Source organism: Nerophis lumbriciformis, linkage group LG07, assembly GCF_033978685.3.
Source record: "Nerophis lumbriciformis linkage group LG07, RoL_Nlum_v2.1, whole genome shotgun sequence".
In the NCBI taxonomy this organism is placed as follows: Eukaryota; Metazoa; Chordata; class Actinopteri; order Syngnathiformes; family Syngnathidae; genus Nerophis; species Nerophis lumbriciformis.
The window spans coordinates 45940113-45956227 of record NC_084554.2 but is presented as its reverse complement, the minus strand read 5'-3'; the positions used below and the strand labels follow the sequence as shown (position 1 = coordinate 45956227).

Below are 16115 nucleotides of genomic sequence, written 5' to 3'. Positions count from 1 at the left end.
AAAAAAAATAATAATAATAATGGTCAGAAAAAATATGATGTTGATACTATATGTCATTATAATAAATACATGAATAGAATAGTGGAAATAACCATTAAAAAGCGACATTAATATCAGGGTTGTCATTTCAGGATCTTCAAATAAGTTTCCCTTAAAATAAAAAAGATGATTTAAAATATATAAAATATGTAATTGCAGAGATAATTTATTACATAAAACATCAAATAATAAAATTGAGACTTCACATTTTGTAAACAATTTTAATAGTAAATAAATACAAAATAACAGTTATGAAAGTTTCCTCAGCAACAATGTATTAGGTATAAAATAAAATAAAAAAAGATAATATAAATATATAATAAATAATAATACAATTGAAAATGATAATGTCATTAATTAATAAAATAAAGATAAATCCAACTTTAATAAGTTGTACTGAATAAAAATCACAATTTATCCAGTAATATAAGAAAAAAATCAAAAAAATCAAAGAATATATATTTAAAAAAGCACAAGACTTCACATTTTGGAAACAATTTCTAAAAATAAATAAATACAAATGTACAGTATTTAACCTATTTAAAGGAGTTTCCTCAGCATCAATGTTTTAAGAATAAAATTTAAATATTATTATAAAATAAATAATAACCATTGAAAATAGTACACATTTTATTGAATAAAAATCATGATATCCTGTCATTTAAGAAAAACTAATATAAATCAAAGAAACAAAAATAAAAACAAAAAAGTTATGGACTTTTCCTTTGAGGATGACATGGAGTCAAATCAATTCATACAATTATGTATAATTAAAAGAGAAAAAAATGCTAATGAGATGAATCAGGTCCAGCACTCCCCACTTTTTGCGGACAAAACAATAATATTAATGATTATTTCCTTCCACCGTCAAGACGAGCTAATTCCATTTCTTAACATGTAGACTCGCTGACAAGGCCTCGACCGATGGAACGACTAACGCTCGGCCACACTATTCGTTGCAAATGAACAATCGTGTGTGATAAGACTCTTATCTGCACGGCCGATTGGAAAAAAAGTCTTCTTGTCCGAGTGGGCTTGTAGCTGCGGCGTGGAAGTGTGAGTGGCAGACAGACAATTACAAGCCCTCTTTATTAGAGAGCTGTCAGACATATCTGTGTCTGTCCCAAACGGCTCTCTCCAACCCAAACACATGTGAGGCCGCAGCTTTAATTAAATAGTGTGAAGGGGTTAGACTCAGACATTCGATTACACGGGCCAGAAACACACTCTTAAGACGGCCAAACCCTTGATTGTCGTCTATCATGGCCAGTGGTTCTCTCGCTGCTGGTCTGAGACCTGCTCCGAAAAGTCAAAAGGGTCTGCTGCTTTGAAGATAAGCGAGCCGTAAACAATGACCGTGCTTTTTCTTTCCTGTGCTCTGATTTATTTCAAGTATTTACGCTGCAAGGACTTTCCTGCCGCTTTAATGTACACGCTGGCCACTCAGAAAGGCATCAAAGTGAGCGCTCTGCCTCCACCAAACATGTTAGAATCTAATATAAAGCTAAATATGAAGCATTTTTCGGCATTGCAAAAATATTTTTGCTTTGATAGAGAAGTGTTGTTACAGCAGCTGGACGATATCTGCCTAAAATTGTGACTTATTTTAGGCCAGTGTGCTATTTTGACTGCACTAAACAAACATAACTGAGGTCAGAGGTTTCAATTACACACTAAAAAATGTTGGGTTAAAAAATAACCCAATTTTAACCCAACTGCGGGTTCAGAAAAGGACAAACCCCTTATTTGAGTTACCGGTATTTTAACTCAACATTTTGGGTTAATTTTTTCAACCCAACTTTTGCGTCAAATTATTTAACCAAAAAGTTGAGCTATGATAACTTAATGTTGGGTTATTACCAACCAAACTATTGGGTTGAATAATTTAACCCAAAAGTTGAGTTATGATAACTTAATGTTGGGTTATTCCCAACCAAACTATTGGGTTGAATTATTTAACCCAAAAGTTGAGTTATGCTAACTCAACATTTTGGGTTAATTTTTTCAACCCAACTTCTGCGTTGAATTATTTAACCAAAAAGTTTAGTTATGATAACTTAATGCTGGGTTACTCCCAACCAAACTATTGGGTTGAATTATTTAACCCAAAAGTTGAGTTATGCTAACACAACATTTTGGGTTCATTTTTTCAACCCAACTTTTGCGTTGGATTATTTAACCAAAAAATTGAGTTAGGATAACTTAATGCTGGGTTACTCCCAACAAAACTATTGGGTTGAATTATTTAACCCAAAAGTTGAGATATGCTAACACAATGTTGGTTGATTCATAACCCAACTATTGGGTTGAATTTTTTTTAACACAAAAGCTGTGTTATGCTCACTACAATGTTGGGTTATTCCAAACCCAACTATTGGGTTGAATTATTTAACCAGAAAATTGAGTCATGATAACTTAATGTTGGGTTATTCCCAACCAAACTATTGGGTTGAATTATTTAACCCAAAAGTTGGGTTATGATAACTTAATGTTGGGTTGTTCCAACCAAACTATTGGGTTGAATTATTTAACCCAAAAGTTGAGTTATGATAACTTAACGTTGGGTTATTCCCAACCAAACTATTGGGTTGAATTATTTAACCAAAAAGTTGAGTCATGACAACTTAATGTTGGGTTATTTCCAACCAAACTATTGGGTTGAATTATTGAACCCAAACGTTGAGTTATGCTTGAATTATTTAACCCAAACGTTGAGTTATGCTTACTAAATGTTGGTTGATTGATAACCCAACTATTGGGTTGAGTTATTTAACCAGAAAGCTGAGTCATGATAACTTAATGTTGGGTTATTCCCAACCAAACTGTTGGGTTGAAATATTTAACCCAAAAGTTGAGTTCTGATAACTTAATGTTGGGTTGTTCCAACCAAACTATTGGGTTGAATTATTTAACACAAAAGCTGAGTTATGCTCACTTGTACTACAATGTTGGGTTATTCCAAACCCAACTATTGGGTTGAATTATTTAACCAAAAAGTTGAGTTATACTAACTCAATGTTGGTTGATTCATAACCCAGCTATTGGGTTTAATTTATTTAACACAAACGCTGAGTTATGCTCACTACAATTTTGGGTTATTCCAAACCCAACTATTGGGTTGAATTATTACCAAAAAGTTGAGTTATACTAACTCAATGTTGGTTGAGTCATAACCCAACTATTGGGTTGAATTTATTTAACACAAAAGCTGAGTTATGCTCACTACAATGTTGGGTTATTCCAAACCCAACTATTGGGTTTAATTATTTAACCAAAAAGTTGAGTTATGATAACTTATTGTTGGGTTATTCCCAACCAAACTATTGGGTTGAATTATTTAACCCAAACGTTGAGTTATGCTTACTAAATGTTGGCTGATTCATAACCCAACTATTGGGTTGAATTATTTAACCCAAAAGTTGAGTTATGCTAACTCAACATTTTAGGTTAATTTTTTCAACCCAACTTCTGCGTTGAATTATTTAACCAAAAAGTTGAGTTATGATAACTTAATGTTGGGTTACTGCCAACTAAACTACTAGGTTGAATTATTTAACCCAAAAGTTGAGTTATGATAACTTAACGTTGGGTTATTCCCAACCAAATTATTGGGTTGAATTATTTAACCAAAAAGTTGAGTCATGACAACTTAATGTTGGGTTATTCCCAACCAAATCTATTGGGTTGAATTATTTAACCCAAAAGTTGAGTCATGACAACTTAATGTTGGGTTATTCCCAACCAAATCTATTGGGTTGAATTATTAAACCCAAAAGTTGAGTTATGATAACTTAATGTTCGGTTATTCCCAACCAAACTATTGGGTTGAATTTATTTAACACAAAAGCTGAGTTATGCTCACTACAATGTTGGGTTATTCCAAACCCAACCTTTGGGTTGAATTATTTAACAAAAAAGTTGAGTTATATTAACTCAATGTTGGTTGAGTCATAACGATGTTGGGTTATTCCAAACCCAACTATTGGGTTGCGCAATTTAAGCATTCCTTGACCCAATAGTTGGTTGAAAATGATCAATTTTACTGCCTAAAATTGTGACCTATTTTAGGCCAGTGTGCTATTTTGACCGCACAAAACAAACATAACTGAGGTCAGAGGTTTCATTTACAATGTTGGCGTACACACTAGAAAATGTTGGGTTAAAAAATAACCCAATTTTAACCCAACCGCTGGTTCCGAAAAGGACGAACCCCTTATTTTAGTTATTTCATCTCAACATTTTGGGTTAATTTTTTCAACCCAACCTTTGCGTTAAATTATTTAACCAAAAAGTTGAGTCATGATAACTTAATGTTGGGTTATTCCCAACCAAACTATTGGGTTGAATTATTTAACCCAAAAGTTGAGTTATGCTAACCCAACATTTTGGGTTAATTTTTTGAACCCAACTTCTGTGTTGAATTATTTAACCAAAAAGTTGAGTTATGATAACTTAATGCTGGGTTACTCCCAACCAAACTATTGGGTTGAATTATCTAACCCAAAAAGTTGAGTTATGCTAACACAATGTTGGTTGATTCATAACCCAACTATTGGATTACATTTTTTTTAACACAAAAGCTGAGTTATGATAACTTAATGTTGGGTTATTCCCAACCAAACTATTGGGTTGAATTATTTAACCCAAAAGCTGAATTATGATAACTTAATGTTGGGTTATTCCCAACCAAACTATTGGGTTGAATTATTTAACCCAAAAGTTGGGTTATGATAACTTAATGTTGGGTTGTTCCAACCAAACTATTGGGTTGAATTATTTAACCCAAAAGTTGAGTTATGATAACTTAACGTTGGGTTATTCCCAACCAAACTATTGGGTTGAATTATTTAACCAAAAAGTTGAGTCATGACGACTTAATGTTGGGTTATTTCCAACCAAACTATTGGGTTGAATTATTTAACCCAAACGTTGAGTTATGCTTACTAAATGTCGGTTGATTCATAACCCAACTATTGGGTTGAATTATGTAACCAAAAAGTTGAGTTATACTAACTCAATGTTAGTTGATTCATAACCCAACTATTGGGTTGAATTTATTTAACACAAAAGCTGAGTTATGCTCAATGTTGACCACGATGTTGGGTTATTCCAAACCCAACTATTGGGTTCCGCAATTTAGCATTCCTTGACCCAATAGTTGGTTGAAAATGATAAATTTTACTACCTAAAATTGTGACTTATTTTAGGCCAGTGTGCTATTTTGACCGCACTAAAATAAAATAATTTTCAATAAAGACGATGTTTACTTAAAAATTAAGAGAAATAAAATATATTTAATAACAAAAAGCACTAATTTCTTCACATAACATACACATAAATTGAAATAAGCAGAGTTAAAAAGTAATCATTTTCAATAAAGATGCAAATCTGTACTTAAAAATGAATAAAAATAATTTGCATTTATTATCAACAAAGGGTATTTTGTCAGATAAAATAAAAATAAATAGAAATAAGATGTAAAAAGTCACCCTTTTCAATAAAGATGCTGATGTTTCCTTTAAATGAAGAAAGATTAATTATATTTATTAACAAAAGGCACTCATTTATTCAGATAAAATAAAAATAAATAAAAATAAGCAGAGTTCAAAAGTCATCATTTTCAATAAAAACGATGTTTACTTGAAAACATGAATTATATTTACTAACAAAATGTTTCTTATAAAATACAAATAAATAAAAACAAGTAGAGTTCAAAAGTCATAATTTTCAATAAAAACTATGTTTATTTAAAAAATAAAAATAAAAATAAATGATATTTATTAACAAAAGGTACTCATTTTTTCAGATAAAATACAAATAAATAGAAATAAGCAGAGGTCAAAAGTCATAATTTTAGATAAAGACGATGCTTACTTAAAAAAAAGTATTAACAAAAGGCACACATTTTTTTAGATAAAATACAAATAGAAATAAGCAGAGGTCAAAGGTCATAATTTTCAATAAAGACGATGTTTACTTAAAAAAATCAAAATAATTATATTAACAAAAATCACTAATCTTTTCAGATAAAATACAAATAAATAGAAATAAGCAGAGTTCTAAAGTCATAATTTTCAATAACGATGCCAATATGTACATAAAAATGGAGAAAAATTAAATATTTATCAACATAAGGGTATTTATTTTGTCGGCTAGAATGTAAATATTGTAAATAAAATCCACACGGGCTAAAACTCAAAACTTTTTTTACTAAAGATGCTGATGTTTACTTAAGATAATTTATAATTTAGCAGATGCAGAAATATCTTCACTGTATAGTAAAAGGAGGTCAGTGAAATGATAAATGTAACTATTTCCCTGAGAGAGAGAAAGGTGCTAAAATACATGCTTTAGTGCTTACTCAAATTAGTTATTGAATGGTCAATTATTTTGTCAAATGACTATCAAAAAGGCTAAAAGTAAGATTTTTCTTAATAGATGCTGACGTTTACTTAAAAAAGTATAATGATCTTTTTAGGAGAATTACTTCCCAGTATAATAAATATGTCAAATAAAAAAATGAACATTTTTGCAATATATTTTAGTTGCATTTAGAGAAATAAGTGGTATAATAAATACAAATAAATAATACATGGCATTTTATTTCAATAAATGACTGCTATAAAACATACGTGCAGTATTTTCTTGCTGTACAATAAATTCCACAGCAAGCGTCAACAATCTTCCCATCCTCAAGTGTAGGATGTATGTTTGCCTCCGATTGTATCCCCAAGAAATAAATGTGTGTGGGTCTTTTGAAGGCGCAGGATACAGCTGCCATATGACCAATTTCAAAGTCCCCTTGCAAGGCCCAAGCAGCACATTTCTCCAGCGGGCATCTGTTTCCTGTTTTCATTCTTCCACTTATCTCATTTTCCTCACTTCCCGCTCACCTGTTGCACTTAGTGTTCCTTCCATCGGCCACGAGGCCGTCATGCGTCCGCCACTTGGAGCCAAAGGTGTAAATAAACACCTTGCAAAGGAAGCGGAATGAAGACCCCGGACGAGGAGTTGAGTGTTTTATTAGAGAAAATGTACATGAAGTTGAGTTAAGAGCTGAAGTATTGCAGCACTTTTTCATCCGTGGGTTTGAGGATTTTCTTCTCCGCCATGTTGACCAACCAGCCCGGAGCCAGGCCGAAGAAGATCTGCCTCCTGTCCTTCCTCATGGACAGCATGCGGAACAGTTCGTCCTTGGAGAGGTCCGGCAGCGTGTAGCCGTACTTCTGCGCCAGGGCCAGCCGGGCGTGTTGGATCTGGTCCGGGTCGGCCAGGTAGCCGCGGTTCTCGGCGTGGGCGTAGTAGGACACCAGATCCTCGCCCGGCAGCATCCTCTTCGGGATGGGCTGACCTCGCAGGAAGAACGGGACGGGCTTGATGAGGATATCTGCGACCAAAAGGAAGAGGGAGCCGTCATTGAGGACGATGAGGCGGGATTATCCCCGACGACTCGTTACCCAGGCTGATGGGGTCGTAGAAACCGGTGGTGATGACCCCCCCGTTCCTCTCGATGGCAGCGATGGCTTTTTCTGAGGCCCTCTGGACCTCAATGTTGATTTTGGCTGCGAAAATATCAGCGCCCTGCAGGAGAAGACAAAGAACCATCAGGGGGGAAAAAACAAGAGTGGCCATACTGTCAGTTGGCGCCCTCTGCTGGCAGGTTGTATATTTGACAAGTTGCATGGAAAAATGCTAATTAACTGTGTTACCTCGTCCACCAGCTGGACGCCGTAGTCATTCTTGAGCGGCTGCACCGTCACTCCTCGCCCGTTCACCAGCTGCGTCAAGTCAATGGGCTGACTCGGGTCCACCCGGCCCAGGTCGATGAGGTACTGGAGGCGACGCAGAGACAGCGGCGGGTACTGAGGACGGCGGCTGGACCGAGGGGGGGAGAGACAGACGAGTGTGTTGATTAGACGTCTCACAGCGGAAATGTGAGTGAAACCAGACACCAGATCGTTAAGTGTTCCCCTTATCCAAGGATTCTCAATACCTGGTCAAAGATGTGATGTTCGCGAACAAATATAGAGTATTTTGTACGGCTCTTTCAAGTGAACGATGAGAACCGATTCCCAGTTGCCAGTCGTTTGTTACTGAACATGCAGCGCTGCTGGAAAATGAGTCATATTTAAATGAAACTTAACATTTAAGATTTACTTTTTTAAATAAAAAAATACATATACCGTATTTTTCGGATTATAAATCGCACCGGCCGAAAATGCATATTACAGAAGGAAAAAAACATATATAAATCGCATTGGACTATAAGTCGCATTTTGGGGGGAAATTTAATTGATAAAATCCAACACCAAGAACAAACACTTGAAAGGCAATTTAAAATAAATAAAGAATAGTGAACAACAGGCTGAATAAGTGTACGTTATATGAGGCATAAATAACCAACTGAGAAGGTGCCTGGTATGTTAACGTAACATATTATGGTAAGAGTCATTCAAATAACTATAACATATAGAACATGCTATACGTTTACCAAACAATGTGTCACTCATAATTCCCATGAAATCTTCTTCCTCGTTGTCGCTCCTGGTATGCGCCGCTAGCGTCCTTTTATTTCTGCTGCTCGATCCCTGTTCTCTGCTGCATATTTCACTACGTCCAGCTTGCAATATGCAGTATATGATTTCCTTTTCGGTGCCATTTTTGTTCAGCCCTTCTCAGGTTTTTTTTTTTAAATGATCCATTTTAATAGCTACGGCAGTAGCATATAGCAGTTAGCATCCCATGACCCACAATGCACTTCTGCCATGACCCTCCCCCGCCAAATTCTTATTGGTTGACGTGTGTGTGTGTGACGATTGCTGACATTTGCTTCGTCTCTTCCGTGAATTAGATAAATAATATTATTTGATATTTTACGGCAATGTGTTAAACGGGGAACATTATCACAATTTCAGAATGGTTAAAACCATTAAAAATCAGTTCCCAGTGGCTTATTATATTTTTCGAAGTTTTTTTCAAAATTTTACCCATCACGCAATATCCCTAAAAAAAGCTTCAAAGTGCCTGATTTTAACCATCGTTATAAACACCTGTCCATTTTCCTGTGACGTCACATAGTGAAGCCAACACAAACATGGCGGAAAGAACAGCAAGCTATAGCGACATTAGCTCGGATTCAGACTCAGATTTCAGCGGCTTAAGCGATTCAACAGATTACGAATGTATTGAAACGGATGGTTGTAGTGTGGAGGCAGGTAGCGAAAACGAAATTGAAGAAGAAACTGAAGCTATTGAGCCATATCGGTTTGAACCGTATGCAAGCGAAACCGACGAAAACGACACGACAGCCAGCAACACGGGAGAAAGCGAGGACGGATTCGGCGATCGCCTTCTAACCAACGATTGGTATGTGTTTGTTTGGCATTAAAGGAAACTAACAACTATGAACTAGGTTTACAGCATATGAAATACATTTGGCAACAACATGCACTTTGAGAGTGCAGACAGCCCAGTTTTCATCAATTAATATATTCTGTAGACATACCCTCATCCGCGCTCTTTTCCTGAAAGCTGATCTGTCCAGTTTTGGAGTTGATGTCAGCAGGCCAGGGAAGTCGATAGGGGGTTTAGCTCGCTCGTCTGCGGGAACAAACTGCCGCCATTGCTTGCCGTGCTACCGAGGTCCTTTGTCCCTGAATTGCTCACACTCTCCGACAGATTCAATGGGGGTCTGGCGGCAGATTTCTTTGACTTTATCGTTGGAAATGCATCTGCTTTGAGTGTCGCAGGATATCCACACATTCTTGCCATCTCTGTCGTAGCATAGCTTTCGTCGGTAAAGTGTGCGGAACAAACGTCCAATTTCTTGCCACTTTCGCATCTTTGGGCCACTGGTGCAACTTGAATCCGTCCCTGTTCGTGTTGTTACACCCTCCGACAACACACCGACAAGGCATGATGTCTCCAAGGTACGGAAAACAGTCGAAAAAACGGAAAATAACAGAGCTGTTTTGACCCGGTGTTTGAGAAAATGGCGGATTGCTTCCCGATGTGACGCCAGTCCGAGAGCGAATATTAGAAAGGCGTTTAATTCGCCAAAATTCACCCATTTAGAGTTCGGAAATCGGTTAAAAAAAAAAAAGGTCTTTTTTCTGCAACATCAAGGTATATATTGACGCTTACATAGGTCTGGTGATAATGTTCCCCTTTAATAATTTCACACGTAAATTGCTCCGGAGTATATGTCGCACCCACGGCCAAACTATGAAAAAAACTGCGATTTATAATCCGAAAAATACGGTATATCGTATTTTCCGGACCATAGAGCGCACCGGATTATAAGGCGCACTGCCGATGAGCGGGACTAGTCAGGTCTTTTTTCATACAAAAGGCACATCGGATTATAAGGCGTATTAAAGGAGTCATATTATGATTTTTTTCTAAATGTAAAACACTTCCCAAAATGTGCATGATGAAAGGTGTACGTGTTTGTGTGTAGACATAGACAGTTTGGAAACTACGCTTGTGTGGATGGAGATTGTTTTAACCCCAAATATGTGTTTTTTAAACTCTCCGTGCAGCACGGTGGTGGAGGGGTTAGTGCATCTGCCTCACAATACGAAGGTCCTGAGTAATAATACCTGGGATTTATATAGCGCTTTTCTAAGTACCCAAAGTCGCTTTACATGTAGAACCCATCATTCGTTCACACCCGGTGGTGGTAAGCTACTTTCATAGCCACAGCTGCTCTGGGGTAGACTGATAGAAGCGTGGCTGCAATTTGCGCCAACGGCCCCTCCGACCACCACCTATCAATCATCATTCAATTCACCGGTGTGAGTGGCACCGGGGGCAAAGGGTGAAGTGTCCCGCCCAAGGACACAACGGCAGCGATTTTTGTATGGTAAGAGGCAGGGAGCGAACCTGCAACCCTCAGGTTTCTGGCACGGTTGCTCTACCCACTACGCCAGTGGTTCTCAACCTTTTTTCAGTGATGTACCCCCTGTGAACATTTTTTTTAATTCAAGTACTATGGCGTCACATTAGTGCCAAAAATCCGAGCGCATAAAAACTGTTATCGCGCGCTGATTCTCCACTTCGTGCGCGCGCGACACCCTTTTGCGCGCGCGTGGTGCCTTTTTGCGCGCGCGGTGCCTTTCTGCGCGCGCGTGGTGCCTTTCTGCGCGCGCGCGACGCCTTTCTGCGCGCTCTCTGTGTACTCCTGGCATCTCTCCTCGCGCTCTCATGTTTCTTTTTGGCACTTTGGGGGCGGGTATGCTTAGACGGCCCCTCCTCTTTCTGATTGGCTGAGAGCATTTTTCATATGACCAATCATTCTCCAGCGTAGCAACGTTGTAGCCATCTTACCTCGGACAGCTAGCCTCAATCATTACGGTACATTGATGTCAATGGTACATGTACTAATTAAATTACCATAACTTGCTCGATTTTCGACCAATTTACAAACGGTTTGCCTTGTTACAAATCTTATTACATGTAGATATGACATAGGATGCTGTACCTGTTGAAATTACCTCTTTCGCTTTAAAAAAAAAAAAAAGACTTAATTGTGCAACATAGTTGTGTAGGGTCAGTGTTAGTCAGTTCTCTGATTATTTTAAACTGTTTCAGAATACATTATTAAAAGCTATTTTTAACATTTTAAAAACAAAATTCAAAGATTATTTCATTAATTTTATGGCTGAATCAAAAGAAATTCCATAAATTAGAAAACAAATGTTCAAGAAGAAGTGCAAATATAAAATAATGTTATGGTTGGATGTTATTGCTGGTGGACCAGTTCTGGCTGAAAGATGTGATTATGGTGTTTGTTGTCTTATTATTTATTTGAGTCACATTTTGTATTACCCTGTATTGTGTTTATGTGGTATGAAATAACCTTCATCAGTGCGCGACATTTTTTTTATCCACTTCTTCCTCCGTAAATCTTGATACATATTGACGATGACCCGCCCTGCTATACTTCTGATTGGCTCTGAGCATTTTTCGCCTGACCAATCAGAAAGAAGGGGCCGTCTAAGCATACCCGCCCCCAAAGTGCCAAAAAGAAACATGAGAGCGCGAGGAGAGATGCCAGGAGTACACAGAGAGCGCGCAGAAAGGCGTTGCGCGCGCGCAAAAAGGCACCGCGCGCGCGCAAAAGGGTGTCGCGCGCGCGCACACAGTGGAGAATCAGCGCGCGATAACAGTTTTTATGCGCTCGGATTTTTGGCACTAATGTGACGCCATAAAGTACCCCCTAATCAGAGCAAAGCAAGAGCAAGAGCAAAAAGAGATAAAGAAGTAAAATACAGCACTTTGTCATCAGTTTCTGATTTATTAAATTGTATAACAGTGCAAAATATTGCTCATTTGTTGTGGTCTTTCTTGAACTATTTGGAAAAAAAGATATAAAATAAATAAAAACTTGTTGAAAAATAAACAAGTGATTCAATTATAAATATGTCCACAAAAAAATTTAGCTGTCAACACTGAATATTGCATTGTTGCATTGTAATGGAATAGCCTACTTGATTTGATGTTCAGTTTATGAACTTACATTCATATTTTGTTGAAGTATTATTCAATAAATATATTTATAAAGGATTTTTGAATTGTTGCTATTTTTAGAATATTTTTTAAAAATCTCACGTACCCCTTGGCATACCTTCAAGTACCCCCAGGGGTACGCGTACCCCCATTTGAGAACCACTGCACTACGCCATGCCGCCCCGAGTAGTCTTGGGTTCAATCCCGGGCTCGGGATCTTTCTGTGTGGAGTTTGCATGTCCTCCCCGTGACTGCGTGGGTTAGAGATGCGCGGATAGGCAATTATTTCATCCGCAACCGCATCACAAAAGTCGTCACCCATCCGCCATCCAACCGAGCTAACATTTTATCAAAACCGCACCCGCCCGCACCCACCCGTTGTTATATATCTAATATAGACGATGCAAGGCATTAGTGAGGTTATAAAGCTTTTGCCTGTGAAAGAAAGGAGACTGATCCAATGTAGCAGAAACATTCAATGCGTGCCACGCTGTCACGGCCCAGACGCACACCAGTGCGCAATCATCTGGGAGCCGCGCTGAGCGCACCTCCAAGCGCACTCGCGCCACTCAAACTGCGTTCTATCTTGTTTTAACATCCTGTGGCACTCTTCTGGGATAACGGCGGACGAAACTGCTCATGCTCAGGCTGTTTGTGGAGGTTCGGGGTTTTGCACAAATGTGATGCACCATGTTAGATGTCCCGGTTTTGTGACTGTCGTAGACATAAACAGCGTCGCAGCTCTTGCAAATCACGTAGCCAGCATTACTATCATCCTGATTTACAACCTCATAAAAACGAGTCCACGCTGAACTTTTCTGGCCTTTTTTTCCCCTGGTCTTTAGTATTCCCTTTTTTAGTTTGTCGCGTACCACGTTTGCTGCCGGCGTTGCCATCTTTTTTTTTTTTCTTCTTCTGTTGTGGCGTGCTGCAGGTGCCTGCTCGTTTTTCGAATGTGGGTAACAACATTTAACTATGTATATATATTTCCGAATTGGTTTAACTGCCACCCGCCTGAATCTATTTAAAATCTAGTTTTTTTTTTATTTCAACCGCCCGACCCGCGGATAAAATCAAATTTTTTAAAATTTCAACTGCCCGACCCGCGGATAATCCGCGGTTGTGTCCGCAAACCGCGCATCTCTAGCGTGGGTACTCCGGCTTCCTCCCACCTCCAAAGACATGCACCTTGGGATAGGTTGATTGGCAACACTAAATTGGCCCTAGTGTGTGAATGTGAGTGTGAATGTTGTCTGTCTATCTGTGTTGGCCCTGCGATGAGGTGGCGACTTGTCCAGGGTGTACCCCGCCTTCCGCCCGATTGTAGCTGAGATAGGCTCCAGCGCCCCCAAAGGGAATAAGCGGTAGAAAATGGATGGATGGATGGATGGAAACTCTCCGTGTTGGTGTGGACATGGCCTGTGTTCTCTAAGACTGATACCACTCGGTGCCCTATTGGTTACCAAACCTTATTCATAATGTTGTTTTTATGACAATAATGTAGGCCATTGTTCATGCGGTGTCAGCACTGATGTCCTGTACCTGTGTCCCTCATTGTAGCCATATTTGGGGATTATCAGGTAAAAAGGAGTGTTTCCTCCCTCAAAGCCCAGTCTTGGCCGGGTGCCCCGCTGCCTCTCTCCCTTATGTCCTCTCCCACTCCGGTTGCCGCCATGCTGTCCTCTCCCTCGTCGTTTTCCCTACAAAGAGACATATTCACACATCCGTGTTGGACTTTATAGCGGCGACGAGGACAGTTAGCATTAGCATTAGCATTAGCATTAGCATTAGCCTCGCTAGCTAAATGGTGTTTACGGTGTGTCAAATGAGGATCTTACGAGCTTGGTGGAGCCGGGCTCGGGTCGCAGGTTGACCAAAGATATACGCGGCAGACCCTGCAGGATCTCCAAGGCTTTACTTGGAGGTTTTTTAGGGAAAGACATCACGACGGTGTTTTTCCCTCACATGTCCAAGTTGACAAGCCAAGGACACCTTGGTCACGTGATCGGAAGTGGAGTGCTCCTTTCAAAATAAAACACACCACCATGCCGTTATGACGAACATGAACTCAAACTGTATTTTACGCTGGTGTCATTATAAAAAAAAAAATGAAAAGGAATTTTACCTTTGCAACCTCATTAAACTATTGGATAAGTTTTATATTCATAAATGTACGTTTCTCAATACCTGACCTGTTTTTTGTGCATTTAAAAAATAATTAGAACTCTACTTTCATCATTCATCATCATTTCTTTTTATTCCTTTCATGAAAATGCATATATACAAGCCGTATACAGTTGACACTTTCATTGTTTTTTGTTTCTTATACATTTCCATGATCAGAAAGGAGCAGATGGACGAATACTATTCTTATATTTATCTGCCCCCTTTTTAACACAAATTATTTTAGATGACTTTATCATTGTTCCCTCCACCAAGACCCCAACTCCAACATACTTTTAATTTTCGTTTAAGCATTTTCAAAAGAATCAGCACCTCCAAGTCCGAGTCCATGGTTCTCGCCCGGAAAAGGGTGGAGTGCCATCTCCGGGTTGGGGAGGAGATCTTGTCCCAAGTGGAGGAGTTCAAGTACCTCGCAGTCTTGTTCACGAGTAGAGTGGATCGTGAGATCGACAGGCGGATCGGTGCTGCATCTTCAGTAATGCGGACGCTGTATCGATCCGTTGTGGTGAAGAAGGAGCTGAGCCGGAAGGCAAAGCTCTCAATTTACCGGTCGATCTACGTTCCCATCCTCACCTATGGTCATGAGCTTTGGGTTGTGACCGAAAGGACAAGATCACGGGTACAAGCGGCCGAAATGAGTTTCCTCCGCCGGGTGGCGGGGCTCTCTCCCTTAGAGATAGGGTGAGAAGCTCTGCCATCCGGGGGGAGCTCAAAGTAAAGCCGCTGCTCCTCCACATCGAGAGGAGCCAGATGAGGTGGTTCGGGCATCTGGTCAGGATGCCACCCGAACGCCTCCCTAGGGAGGTGTTTAGGGCACGTCCTACTGGTAGGAGGCCGCGGGGAAGACCCAGGACACGTTGGGAAGACTATGTCTCCCGGCTGGCCTGGGAACGCCTCGGGGTCCCACAGGAAGAGCTGGACGAAGTGGCTGGGGAGAGGGAAGTCTGGGCTTCCCTGCTTAGGCTGCTGCCCCCGCGACCCGACCTCGGATAAGCGGAAGAAGATGGATGGATGGATGGCATTTTCAAAATGACACGTCCAATCAAAATCAAAAATCAGTTTGTTATAATTCCAGTTGTCTCTTTTTGTAACTCTTTTTAAATTCAAAGATATTCCTGCAACTTTTTAAGTCTTTGTCTAGAGAATTCCATGCTTTCACATCAGCAACAGACAAGCACATTTGCTTCAAATTTGTTCACACTCTTGGATGCTTAAAATCATACGGCCTTCTGTGGTTCTCATCTTCAGACGTGAACACAAATAACTTTTGTGAGTCCTTCGGAAGAACTTTAATTCTAGCTTTGAACATCACTAATAGAGTATGCAATTCTACAATGTATTTTAGTTTTAATAATCCTGACCTAATGAAGAGTGGATTTGTG

At 39.2% G+C, this 16115-nt stretch overlaps 1 protein-coding gene across 1 annotated transcript; it reads right to left on the bottom strand.

Moving 5' to 3' along the window:
* Positions 1-7046: 7046 nt before the first annotated feature.
* Positions 7047-14561, bottom strand: mrpl15 (mitochondrial ribosomal protein L15). The gene is made up of 5 exons (XM_061965065.1): positions 14388-14561; positions 14092-14249; positions 7749-7914; positions 7497-7620; positions 7047-7426 (listed from the first exon to the last, which is right to left on the bottom strand). The coding sequence occupies exons 1-5, from the start codon at positions 14490-14492 to the stop codon at positions 7089-7091; spliced, it is 891 nt and encodes a 296-aa protein (XP_061821049.1). The 5' UTR covers positions 14493-14561; the 3' UTR covers positions 7047-7088.
* Positions 14562-16115: the final 1554 nt, after the last annotated feature.

Bases quoted from the DNA above. Each gene is read 5' to 3' on its own strand.
- mrpl15 (XM_061965065.1), bottom strand. From the start codon at position 14,492: ATGTCTTTCCCTAAAAAACCTCCAAGTAAAGCCTTGGAGATCCTGCAG. The intron at 14,250-14,387 runs GTAAGATCCTCA...GTCTCTTTGTAG, and splicing joins AGCCCGGCTCCACCAAGCTC to GGAAAACGACGAGGGAGAGG. The intron at 7,427-7,496 runs GTAACGAGTCGT...TTTTGGTCGCAG, and splicing joins CTACGACCCCATCAGCCTGG to ATATCCTCATCAAGCCCGTC.